This window comes from Gavia stellata, chromosome 29 (genome assembly GCF_030936135.1).
Source record: "Gavia stellata isolate bGavSte3 chromosome 29, bGavSte3.hap2, whole genome shotgun sequence".
In the NCBI taxonomy this organism is placed as follows: domain Eukaryota; kingdom Metazoa; phylum Chordata; class Aves; order Gaviiformes; family Gaviidae; genus Gavia; species Gavia stellata.
In genome coordinates, this window is record NC_082622.1 from 2,846,472 (window position 1) to 2,859,044 (window position 12,573).

Below are 12,573 nucleotides of genomic sequence, written 5' to 3' on the forward strand. Positions count from 1 at the left end.
ACACACCATCCTCTGGTTTCTGAAGTTCCCTCTGGTGGTTACTTTCATCTTTACACATTGTAGAGAGAAGCACGGTGCTTCATAAACCTAATGAATGGGACTTAAAACAAGGGAAAAAACTGAAGGACTCCCCCAAGCAATTGCTTTCAACTATTGACTGATGTGTCTTCAGGCTGTCTCTGAAGGGCTGGCTCTTGGAGTTGGCCTCCCTGCTGTGCAAAACCTGGAGCACCGATAGATTCTAGTGGGACCATGAGCACTCTGCTGCAGCAGTGAGACTCCTAACAGGGCAGAAAATTATTCCTCACACCTGATCAATGGGTACCTCCGCCCTTGTGCGTTCGTCCTCTTTTACTTCCTGGGCACCTCGCATCTCCTTCCTGGGATCTCTGGTTTTATAGACACTTTCTTCTGTGAGGAGAAGAAAAAAAAAAGCTGATCAATGGGTATTGCAGATAGGCATGGCCTGGTCTTGCTGAGGCTACAGAAAGGTCCTCATATGTGCCCAGATGAGCAGTGGGAAGAAGCAGCAACACAGAAGTTATTGGATGCATCACTGCTTTCTTTCAGTGCATCTGCAGGTATTTTGTCCTTTAGCATCAAAGTAAAGCCAGCCTCCCTCTACGCTTACAGCAGTGTCCTTTACCTCGATCAGGCCAGTGCTGCGCATTCCTGTTGCTCCCTCTGTTTTGTCCTGCACGGACAGGTTTAGCATGGAAAAGGGACTCTTCCTCTTTGAGGCGAGATTTCCTGGCTTGCCTTTGCAGTTGTGGAAAAGCAGCTGGGATCTTGTCTTTCTCTGCAGCTCCTGTTGTCTGCACCCTGCGACTGTCCAGCTGAAAAAGTATTCATCACACACTTCTGAGAGGCCTTTTTATAAAGCAGTTTAAAAAACACGAGAAGTTTTGCAGGGCAGTCCCCTAAACACTGCAACTTTCCCCTGTGCCTCTTGGTCCTGACTGGTACAAAGCTGTAAGACTGCATTCTCTGACCGGGGTTTTAAGTTGATACTACAAACTAAACAGATACAGGGAACACATAGAACACTTTTTGCAGTCACTGCTACCTGTTGACGTGGTTCAGCAAGAGCAGAGTCACCAGCTCTGTCCTGGGAGGTGGCACAGAGTTCACCAAACTGAAAACAAACAAAAAAAAAAAAAAGGAAAAGGAAACTTTAAAAGCAAATAACACAGATGGCACTGATGCACATTTCAACGTAAAATCTAGGACAGCCCAGCTGCTGAATCTGGAATCTCTGTTGGGCATCTTACCCACACAGCGAGCAGGAAACATATCCTAGCTCCAGGATGAAATGAATTCTCCCTGCCCATCAGCCAAAAAGAAGAGGTAAGTGAGGCCACCTTAAGGAGTTTTTCTTCAGGCAGTGAGATTTAATTCAAGTGTGATCTGGCCACGTAGCTGCCTCTAGCTCCTCTCCTTTGGGAATGGTCCCAAGCAAGGATGCCGTAGCCATGCCAATTGGGAATGGAGATTGCTGTACACATCCACTGCTTATGGCGGGATGCCTGCACAAAAGCAACTGCGACTGCAGCACAAACAGTCCTGCGCCAGCTGAGTCACCTACCGTTCTGCGGTATTTTTTGCGCCTGCTGTTTGGGTGGTTCCTGTAACAAAGAAGCAGCAGATTCTCAGCATCAGACAGAAGTCAGCCGTAGGAGGACACGATCTCCCCTTTTCCCATAGGAGAGGGCCCCTGGAGGTGTTTGTTCTCAGCGCAGGTAGAGCACACTCCACAGCAGCACACATTGCCACTACATCACGCTGACCACCCCAGGCCTGTGACATTCAATGCCCGGCCTGATGGGCACGTGCTCGATGAACACTTAACTGAGAAACACCCAAACCACTTGTTTTCTCTGGCACTGAACTCTGGATTGCAGGGGCTAACCGTTACACCGAAAGCTTTGAGAACACATTCTTTCTTCCTCAACTTCCAACACGTGAAGCAAAACTCAAGCCTTGAAGCAGACAGCACTGAACAGGAGGGCTACAAAAAAAGATGGCTTTAGCTGAAGACCACCATGGAGAGGATTCTTTAAACCACTCGGCCACGGTCTACGTACCACAGCGTCCTGCATGCAGAATCCTGGGGCACCAGCAGCTCAAAGTAAGGCAGTTTTTTGTACTCCTCATTTCCTACGGCCACATAGTAATCGCCATTCACCAGCTCCTCCCCACCGGACACCTGGGTTCCGTCCAGCCTGCAGAGCCTCCAGGAAGAGACAGCAAAGGCTTTAGAGCTGTCACAAGACCCTGAACAACCCCTCAGCACGGAAGCAGTCGAACAAACGTTGAGACATGGCAGAAAGGATCAATCACTCTTAGTATTACTCCGAGGAAGTATGCAGAAATACCACACCCAGTGACCAGCGAGATGCAGTAGATCTCAGCTTTCTCCTTGGATAACAGTAAATAGATGTATGAGGAGAAGGTATGTTGTATTTGTTGGATAAAAGCCCCTCTCTCGAGACATAAACCCCTTTTTATGCCATGCTTTACTGTTCGCTTATTGCTTTTTCACCAGACCACCAGCAACATCAGCCCTCCTCACAAAACACCCAGGACATTGGGGTTGTCTCTGATTTAAAGATGGGAAGACCTGAAAAGCAAATGAGTTTGCAAAAGCAGACTAGAAGTGGCAGTCTGAACTCCCAGTCCTCTGTGCTAATCAGAGCTGCTTACGTTCTGGACATGAGGGGAGCCAGCAGTGCTTTATCTGGATACCTACTTGTTAACAGCTCCGCTGCGCAGCTTGACTTTCTCTGTCAGCGTGGCCAGGAGTGCGTCCCACTGCAGCGGGGAGCTCTTGGAGAGCGGCAGTGGGAAAGGAGGGCTCAGCAAATCACCATTCCGGAAAACACTGCAGTAGAAACAACCCAGATCATGCGATGAGCCAGTATTCCTGCAGCTGTGAAAGGTGGGGAAAAAAGTCAGCCACTGGTGCCTGGACAATATTTACAACAAATACTTCTGGTAGAAGCTGGGAATTGGCCCTGTGAGGCAGCGTTCCCAGGATCTCACAGAGAAATTCCCTCCTCCAGCCTCCGAAAACATTCCCAGAGACCCTCCAAGGAGAAAACACCGAGGCACTTACTGTATCGTGCAGGGCAGGTGGGCGTGCTTCTGCCATCGCGCCAAGACGTTCGACTTCCAGGGAGCTACAGTGTGGAACTAGAGACCGAGTTCAGTGCACAAGAACAGTGACAGCCCTGGCACGGAGCCTCCCAGGGCCGTTCCCTTTTCTCCATCAGGAGCTGCCTGCCCTGGGATGCTGCCTACTCTGCCTTCACGCCTGCCGCTGCTAGGTGGGGTTTGTTGTCAGCAACGCCAAGGCTGGAGAGGCTCTTCACGTAGCTGAGCGCATTTCAGAATGGCCAGAGAACCTCTGAGCACGGATCCTTCCCCTGCACCGTATCGCTAAGGGGGACGAAGGTCCACAGCAGCAGCCCCTGCGCTGTCTCACACGTCCTGCTGATTCCTGTGGCACTTTTGCCCGATATCCACTGGGCACCTCGCAGCCTTAAATCTCAACTTTAGTTTCATCAGTGCCAGCCCTCATGTCTCTCACACCTCCCGGCTCGTTCTGTGCTCCCGCCTGCCCTGACTCAGCTCAGGGACTCACCTGCAGACCCTCGCTGTTCCTTGTCCCACGGAGCTCCTTCCTTCCGTGACCTGAATAGCTGTGAGAACAAGACAACGCCATTGCCACATACCAACCGGGCCGTGGCTGGCTGAAGAGCAGTGAGGAAACGACCGACTGCTCTGCCTTGGTGCATCGCCACCAGACGCACAGGTCACTTCTGAAACGATTCTCCAGGTGCTTCACCTCATGGTCTCCCAGAACTTCAGCCTAAATTAAAGTCTGCTACATTTAAGAAATTCCTGGCCAAATACAGACCATTCCAGATCCCCATGCTAAAGACAAGTTGTGCCAGGGGAGGTTTAGACTCAACATTAGGAAAAATGTCTTGACTGAGAAAGCAGTAAAGCATTAGAAGAGGCTGCCCAGGGAGGTGGTGGAGTCACCATCACTGGAGGTGTTCAAGGAACGTGTGGACGTGGCACTGCGGGACATGGTTTAGTGGGCATGGTGGGGTTGGGGTGATGGTTGGACTTGATGATCTTACAGGTCTTTTCCAACTATAGTGATTCTGTGTGTGACACCCAGAACATTTTATTCCTTTGTGTTAATCACTGATCAAGGCTCCAAGGACTAACTGGTGTTGATGCAGTCTGGACTGCCTCCTCAACGAAATACAACACCCCAGGGAGCCAAATCACCTGACACCCCCCCCACAGACACACACCCCCCCCCACAAGTCAAGTGATGCCACAAAAAACTTCTTAACCCTCTGTATTTCAGGATGAACCAAAACAGCTCTACTTTGTGCAGTATTAGAAAACAAAAAACCTCCATCAAACCAAAGCAAAAGTAGTTGTCAGTGGAGACAGTGTGACCGCCGGCACTGCCAAGGAAGCGGGCAGCAGAACCTCCCACACGCCACAAAACAAGGTGCATGGGAGGCAGAGCAGCAGCAATCACAACATCCTGCCAGAGAATGCGTGCCTCCCCCACCATGTTTTCTTCTGAGAGTCAAGTGACCTTATCAGGAGTATTTACATTTTCCAAGTGATCTGGAATATGTCCAGTAGTTTCCAGTAGGAAAAGAAACTAATCGGTCTCTCTTTTTCGCTGGGTTTGCACCCCTCTGACCTCTTTTTTCCATTCACACCCCAATACATTCCCCACAGAGGTGATCCAAAGCTGCTTACCAAACCCAGAGACCAAAGGTCCGTCTACTCACTTGAGCCTTTTGAACTTTTCGAAGCCCGCAGCCACATACTGGCGCCCGTCCTGCAGGTCCCCCAGCTCAGCGACGCGGTGCCCGTGCCTGGGCGTGTAGAGGTTCCTCACAGCCAAGGGCGCGTGAATGCTCTTGGTCACCTCATTCAGAAACGCCTCAAAGGTCAAGAACTGCCGCTGGTTCACGACAATCTTCCTCCCCGGGAAGAAGGGGTCACCGTTGCGATACACCACCACGTTCTTGGCTGGAGGTGCCAGAGCTAAGCCAGAGGAGATCATTCCGGGGGTCAAGCAAGCCCCACTGACCATAGAGGCAAACAGCAACGTGGGGCGTGGAGGAGAGCTCCGGCCAGCCTCCCACCGAGCCCAAACCCTTCCGACCAGCCGCTCTGGCACTCCGCCGTCCCTTCCCAGCACAGTCTGGCGCGACTGGCTGTCTCCATGGACGCAGGCTCAGCAGGAGGAAGTTGTGGGCCCATCTAGAGGCCACATCAAAAAACCTGCAAGAGCACCTTTCTGTTTGAGAACCAGGAACCACACGGCTCTTTAATCCTCAGACACCAAGTACTGCGAGCTCCCTCACCAGCCACTGCGGCCACCAGGCTCAGGTTAACCAGCCTGGAGGTGCAGTAAGTGCCAGCATCTTTACGGCAGCACCTCACATCCCATCCAGGGCAGCGCTATCCAGAAGCTGTCACCCCCTTGCCATCACTTGCTACCTGCATGAGAAGCACAAGGGGTTTCTGTCCTGCGTGTATTGGACAAACATCCACGTCCCACAGGACACACCACCCTTCGCACTGAACAGGTTGACATGGGTCGAAGTGGGCCATGGACTCACTTGGCTCTGCCCAGGAGAGGAAGGCAGGCCAGACAGGAGTAGACAGTCAGAGACAAGCGTCAGGAAAGCTTTTTATTCACAAACAAGTTGGCATCATTCAGGAAGAGAAAGATACATCTGCCACATGGCAAGAGTGACCGTTCCATCAGCAGGAACGCAGAGTGTTTGCACAGAAGACTCAAAGTCACAGCAGGGAACCACAGCACCACGTGGAAAGTCCCTTTCTGAGGGACCACGAATGCCCCTGAATTAGAGCAACATATAGACAAAGCACCAAACCCCGTAAGTCCTTACTTGCTCCCTCAAGCGCCTGGTGTTCTCTCCAGGTGACTCTGCCACACAAAGAGATATTACCACGGCCAGAGACGCGCAGTTGGGAACCAAGCCTCATCTCCTGAAGGTCAGCTTTGATGTGCCATCGCTCCCCGCCAACGGCACAGGAAAGGTAGGAAACTCCCCTCCTAACTTAATACTTCAACTAGGTGTTCCCCAAAGCCTACCACGAGCACTTGGAGATCCCAGATATTGCAGAACTGTGACGTGCAGAGCCATCCCAAATGCACAGCTTAGATACTGATACGGGTCACCCACAGTTCAGGGGAGAAGAGCTTGTTCCTGCAGGTTCAAAGCACCTGCTGCCTTCAGGCATTTTAGCTCCACCACAAGCAATCAGCTGGTCAGAAAGCGCCTTCTGTAAGTGACAGTCTTCCCAGTCTCGATTTTCCCCCAGGACCGTCCAGCTCAACCAACAGAAACAGGGTTCTTGTAAAAGGAGGCTTCACTGGCACTCCCTCCAGGACACACAACCACTTCCTTGGCTTCACAGTGATGTTTAATCCCTGCTTTCACCAAATATTCACATTTAAAAGAAATAAAAGGCTTTCTTGCCACATTCATCTGAAGTGGAAAAGGTCAACCCACAGAGCTGGATTTCCCCTAAGCTGTTGCTGTCTGTGAGGTCATGTCACGACTGCGGTGCTGCAGCTCCACTGCTTCTCCACACCGACACAAGTGCCCCATGTGCTTGGGAACGCCCTGCTACGTACGGGTCAGGAGTCCCCAGCCTCTGTTTCAGCATCAAGTACTGCAAGAGAAAGAAAACCAAGCGTTAATGATTAAATCCCAGAGACCCAGAAGCAGGAAAGCACCCGCCCTTGCAGATTAGCCAGCAAAATCATTGCACTTGGCCAGAAGATGCACGAGTTTCATCTTTCAAGCGATGCAAATAGCAGCCCGCTAAGCTAGCCGGTGCCTAGGTACATACCACTGCGCTGTACAGACAGGACAGTTATCGAAGTAGCAATGTCCCTGTAGCAGGCCAGGAGCAAAGCTTGTAACCAGATCTAAACAGTTCCTGTTTTCCTTCATCATTCCTTCTTTTTTCCCCAGAAAAGGAAAAAAAAAAAGGGCACTGCCATCATCCGATCCAATCCCTGGGTAACTGAACCATCACCGTTCAACCCCAGTCCCACCACAGACGGCACCACTCCGGCTGCAGAGAGGCACTGGTCTGACCCACTGTTTTGGAAGAGGCAGGGTTGGGCCCTTACGTTTTTACGGCTGACAATAGCTTGTTGCAACCACAGCAGCTCCATGATCAAGTGATTTCTGTAGGACTGGAGACCAGACCGAGTTCGAGGAAGCTCCTTTATGTCTTCAAGGGGAATTTCTGCAAAGAAACAGAAGAATAACCTATTATTAGAACAAAGATTCAGATTGCACCTACTGTCTCTCCTGCACTGAGTTGTTCTAACCTCTCCAGGATATTCTCAAGGTTTTGGTTCTCCAAGGCCCTCCTGTGCCCCTGGCACTCACCACCAGGCCCTTCAGACCACGCAGGAGAGCACCCGCTGTGCGCCGGCTCCCGTCTCTTACCCAGGCAGGCTTCAAGGGACTCTGCCTCCAGGATAGCGCTGTCCCACGCAGAGGACGCGCAGCTGTCGTTCTGCCAGTCCTCGCTCTCTGCTGGGGCGCTGAACCCCTTTTCAGTGCGTTTATCGGCATCAGCGCTGAGATGTGGGGAGCTCACTACATCGCCTTCAGCCGCAGAGCTCAGTTCTTTCTCGCTTTGCAGCTGGGCTGTAGGTTTCACACTGCTGCAGCCCCAGTCCCGTTCTGGTTCAGAGGCATCCAGCTCCTCCTGCGGTTTTTCTGCGCTGGCCTCGTCACTTGGTACAGCCTCCGGCGGACCTGAACACTTCCCTTGCCTTGGCTTCTAAAGGGACAACATGCGAGAGATTGAATTGTAAGGAAAAGAACACATAAAGATCTGAAGGGTGGCTCTGCTGCGGGCTGGAGGCTCTGCCCCAGCCAGAGATCTGCTGTTAGCAGCACTCCTGCCACGACACCGACGTGCTCCGGTTTGAACCATCGCAAACTTTTTAAAGGGCTTTCCTTCCAGAAGCGGTAAAAACATTCGAGCGTGGCGCTCGGCTGCCGCAGGGGCGGGTCCGACCGTTCCGTACGACCGGGTGAGGTGGGTGCCCAGGGACAAAACCCCCAGGAGTCACCTGCGCAGGTCGGGCATTTGACTCGAGGCTGAGCTTCACCCGGAGGAAGAAATCCTCAGTCGGGGACTCAGAGAGAGTCCTACAGGCCGGGGCTACGGAATTATCGGTTTTAATTCTGTAGAAATACAGGTTCCTGGGACTATGCTGCAGAAGTAACGTCCGCCCAGTCCGCCTGGCCACGCCACCCACCGTGCGCCCCTCGGACGGGGCTGCCGAAGCCCCCGCCTGTCCCGACGCCCGGACCTCGGGGACAAACACGGGCCGCGGCAGGAACCGTCCCCTCCACTCCAGCTGGCTCAGGTCTCCTTCGATCTCCCGCACCACCTCCTCGTACTCGGCCCGCAGGCTCCGAAACCGCTTCCGCAGCAGGTAGCCCCGGACGCAGGCCTGTGGGCAGGGGGTGGAGGTACCGCTGGAGCCAGTGAGAGCCCCCCCCGCCGCCGCCCCCTCCCCACGCACCCCACGGGACGCAGCCTGGCGCACAAGGAGCAAACGCGTCCCGTGTCCGGAGCCAAGGCGGCTTTTAATGAGGCAGCGCCGGCACCACCGGCTGCAGCAGGGCCCGTCCCGCCGCACGGCCCCCCCGCGGGACCCCCCCCAGCTGTGCACCCCCGGGGGCCCCTTCCAGCTGTGCGGCCCCCTCCCTTCTCCGTGATGTCACCTCCCAGCTGTGTCCCCACACGGGACCCCCCCTCTACCATGTTCCCCCACAGGTGTGCCCCCCACGGGGACCCCCTCTGCCACGTTCCCCCACGGGTGTGCCCCCCACGGGGACCCCCCCCTCTGCCACGTTCCCCCACGGGTGTGCCCCCCACGGGGACCCCCCTCTGCCACGTTCCCCCACGGGTGTGCCCCCCACGGGGACCCCCTCTCAGGCCCCCCCCCCCCCCGGCGTGCCCCACCGCGTCCTCCCACGGGCCCCCGCCCACTCGGGCCCCCCCAAGACCCCCGTCCCGGGCGGGCCCCCACCTGCAGGCGGGTCACGGCACGGAGCAGCCGCCGCCACCCCTCCGCCTCCGCCTGCGGCCCCAGCGCCGCCGCCATGGCCCCGCCGCCGCCCCGACAACCGGGCGCCGGCTGATGGCGTCATCCGGCCGCGCCGCCAGGCCCCGCCCCCTCGCCGCCGGCAGCCGTCACTGAGGGTCCCACCAAAATGGCGGCGGTGGGGGGGGAGCGGGGGGGCGGTGTTGGCCTGTTGGGGCCCGACCGTCCCCGCGTTGCGTGACCGCTGTCGCCTCCATCGGCACTTCTGCGGGGAAGGGGGCCCGGTGTGGGGCTCCTGGGGGGTGTCCTGGCGGCAGCCGCCCCCCAGCCAGGCCGGGCGTGGGGTCAGGCCGCCGCGTCCTCGGGGTCGGGGCTCTCGGCCAGGTGCAGCTTCTGTCTGAGCGCGGGTCAAGGGAAAGTGCCACGGGGACGCGCCCTCCCCCTGCCACCGCCACCGCCGCCACCACCGCCACCACCGCCACCCCCACCACTGCCACCCCCATCACTGCCACCGCCACCACCGCCACCACCGCCACCACCATTGCTGCCACCGCCATCACCGCCACCACTGCCACCACCATCGCTGCCACCGCCACCACTGCCACCACTGCCACCGCCATTGCTGCCACCACCCCCATCGCTGCTACCACCCCCATCACTGCCACTGCCATCACTGCCACCACTGCCACCACTGCCACCCCCATCACTGCCACCCCCATCACTGCCACCGCCACCACTACCACCCCCATCACTGCCACCCCCATCACTGCCACCGCCACCACCGCCACCCCCACCACTGCCACCCCCATCACTGCCAGTGCCATCACTGCCACCACCACCACCGCCACCACTGCCACCACCATCGCTGCCACCGCCACCACTGCCACCACCGCCACCACTACCACCCCCATCACTGCCACCGCCACTATCGTTCCTGCCCCACGCCCGGCCCAGGATACATGGAGCTGCTGAGCTCCTCCAGCTGCAGGAGGCAAAGGCAGAGGCTGAGGCACCGGCAGGGAGGCCGGTGCCAGTGGGGACCCCGGCTGTGACAGCAGGGCCGGGCAGGGGGCGAGGGGGGCGACGCTCACGTGTGCCAGCAGCTGGTCCAGGTTCCTGTCAGCCGCCGCCTTCTTCTGCTCCTCGGGGAGCTCCTCCACGCAGACGTCGAGGCCAAAGTGGAGCCGCGCCAGCTTCTCCTGCATCTCCCGCACGTGCTCCAGCTGCTCGAAGGAGCACTCCTTCCCTGCGCCCGCGGGCGGCAGCTGTCATGGCCTGCCAGCCCTGGCCCCCCCAGACCTCCCTGGCCCCCCCGGCCCCCCAGCCCCTCACCGAAGGCCTGCAGCTTGCCCGAGTGGAAGTCGCTGAGGAGGCTGAGCAGCCCGCCCTCCATCTCGCAGACATCGGAGACGTCGGTGAGGAAGCTGTGCTGCAGCGGGGCCCCCCGTGCCGTGCCCGCACCACCCACCCGCACCCGCTCCTTGCTCGTCCTGCACGGGGAACAGAGAGGCTGGCATCGCCCAGACCCCGCCTGGCCCCGCACCGGAGGGGTCGCGTGGGGCTGGTGGTCACCCCCGCGCCGGCACTGACCGCCTGAGCCGGGCACGCTGCCTGGGCGAGGGCAGGGTGGGCAGCGGCAGCGCGAAGGACGTGCTCTTGCTGGGGGGCAGCGGCCGCAGGGCCCCGGCGGATGCTGGCTGGGCCAGGCAAGCTTTGGGGCTCCGCTTCTTCCTCCGGTCCTCCATCCTGAAGGGCACAGGGGCACCGGAGCCGTGGGGCGGGGACCCTGCGCAGGACGGACACAGCTCTTTGTGGCCCCTTCCCCGCACAGGGCCTCTTGTCCCCAGAGAGGACGGGTCTGCCCCGAGCTGGCGGGGATTGGGGTCCCCCCAGGGAGCAGCGCCGTGGCAGTGCCGCCCCTCCTGCCTCAGCCTGTGGCGCAGCGGAGGGGCCCCGGGATCCTCAGCGCAGCAGCGTGCCGGCCGCGGCCATGGGTGAGCCGCAGCGGGGCTCCACGGGCTGCGCCGCGGCCCTTCGGTGGCGGAAGGGCCGAAGCCAGGAGCTCGGGCCCCCCTCCCCAGGCGCTGGCGGCTGGGCTCAGGCTGTGCTATCCCGCCGTCCGCGCTGGAGCATCGCGGCGTGGAGCAAACTCGGGGCCTGAACCGCAGCCGGGAGCTGCCGGCCTGCCCTCGGTTTTCAGCGTCTTCCCCAGCGCTGCAGAAAAGAGGATTTCGGCCACGTGTGCCCCGGGGCTGAGCGACCCCGGCTGCCCTCAGCGAGAGCGGGGCAGAGACTGCGGGGGACCCGTCACCCCCGAGGCGCCAGCCAAGCACCCGCGGGGCCCTTCATGGCGGCACAATGGGGCTGCCAGCGGGGACTGTGGGAGCCCTTTTGTCCGCAGCCTCTGGCCGCTCTCCCCGAGCCCCACCGCCGCGCGGGGGAGACTGACCTGCGCCAGGCCCCGGTCCAGCCTGCGGTGCCGACCCGGCCACGTCCCTGAGCCCGCCGGACACCCCAAGCCCTGTTGGATGCCCGTCCCTGAGCCCCGCTGGACACCCGTCCCGCAGCCCCGGGGCTGGGATTTGCATTTAAAGGGAAAGGGAACTTCCTCAGGCATGTCCCCAGTGCGGTGGCACTGCCGGACACTGGCTGCCCGAGCCGGGTGTAGGATGGCTGGGCCTGGCCCCGTCCGCAGCACCAGCACGGGCTTGGTGCGGGCATGGGGGAGAGGGCAGGATTCGGCCCACGGGGTCCTCTCCCATGTGCCTTCCCCAGACGCGCCCCAGCAGACCTGGGGTCACTGCCTGCCATCCCCTTCAGCCACCCCCGGGGTTTGCCCCACGTCCCACCTGTGTCACCGGACTCGTGTGATCACAGGATCTGCCTTTACAGGAACGAGCCTCCAGCCCTCCCAACGGGGCGAGATTAAGGACAGGTTCCATCCCCCAGCGTACACAGAACTGAACGCGGCTTCTTGTTTAAATTCTTGCAGGACTTTAAGCCAATCTTGGACATTTTGGAGCCGATGCAGAAGCCAGGGACTGGCCAGTCAGGGGTTTGATACCACCAGGGTCAGGACCCGCAGGGCAGGGGGGTTTGACACAGCACATGGTGCTCGGTAGCTGCCGCAGCTCGCAGGGAGGGAGAGCCGCAGGGGAGATGCACCGTGCCAGGGGTCCTGGGCACGGACCCACCCCATCTTCCCCCCTTTGCAGCAGAAGGTCCCTCGCAGCCTGCCCCCCACCTCGGCCCTGCTAGGAAGGCAGGGCTGGGGCTCCTGGGAGCCAGGGAAGCCTCCCCGCTCCCACCCCACGGCCCAGTGCCCCAAACTTTCACTCCCAACCGTGGCCCAATGAATGAGAAACAGAGGCAGCAGCAGCAGCGAGGTTGGGTGCATTTCTATTGGATACGAA

The 12,573-nt window shown here is 58.7% G+C and overlaps 3 protein-coding genes across 3 annotated transcripts; all 3 read right to left on the reverse strand.

The window, feature by feature from the left end:
- Nucleotides 1-304: 304 nt before the first annotated feature.
- Nucleotides 305-5,104, reverse strand: DCDC2B (doublecortin domain containing 2B). The gene is made up of 8 exons (XM_059830648.1): nt 4,827-5,104; nt 3,644-3,701; nt 3,116-3,192; nt 2,750-2,881; nt 2,085-2,231; nt 1,586-1,625; nt 647-836; nt 305-411 (listed from the first exon to the last, which is right to left on the reverse strand). The coding sequence occupies exons 1-8, from the start codon at nt 5,102-5,104 to the stop codon at nt 305-307; spliced, it is 1,029 nt and encodes a 342-aa protein (XP_059686631.1).
- Nucleotides 5,105-5,741: 637 nt separating this feature from the next.
- On the reverse strand, nt 5,742-9,220 carry IQCC (IQ motif containing C). The gene is made up of 5 exons (XM_059830955.1): nt 9,146-9,220; nt 8,420-8,563; nt 7,542-7,878; nt 7,217-7,335; nt 5,742-6,750 (listed from the first exon to the last, which is right to left on the reverse strand). The coding sequence occupies exons 1-5, from the start codon at nt 9,218-9,220 to the stop codon at nt 6,631-6,633; spliced, it is 795 nt and encodes a 264-aa protein (XP_059686938.1). The 3' UTR covers nt 5,742-6,630.
- Nucleotides 9,221-9,505: 285 nt separating this feature from the next.
- CCDC28B (coiled-coil domain containing 28B) lies at nt 9,506-10,905 on the reverse strand. The gene is made up of 5 exons (XM_059830958.1): nt 10,751-10,905; nt 10,493-10,650; nt 10,252-10,406; nt 10,120-10,142; nt 9,506-9,557 (listed from the first exon to the last, which is right to left on the reverse strand). Exons 1-5 carry the CDS (start codon nt 10,903-10,905, stop codon nt 9,506-9,508), a joined length of 543 nt encoding a protein of 180 aa, XP_059686941.1.
- Nucleotides 10,906-12,573: the final 1,668 nt, after the last annotated feature.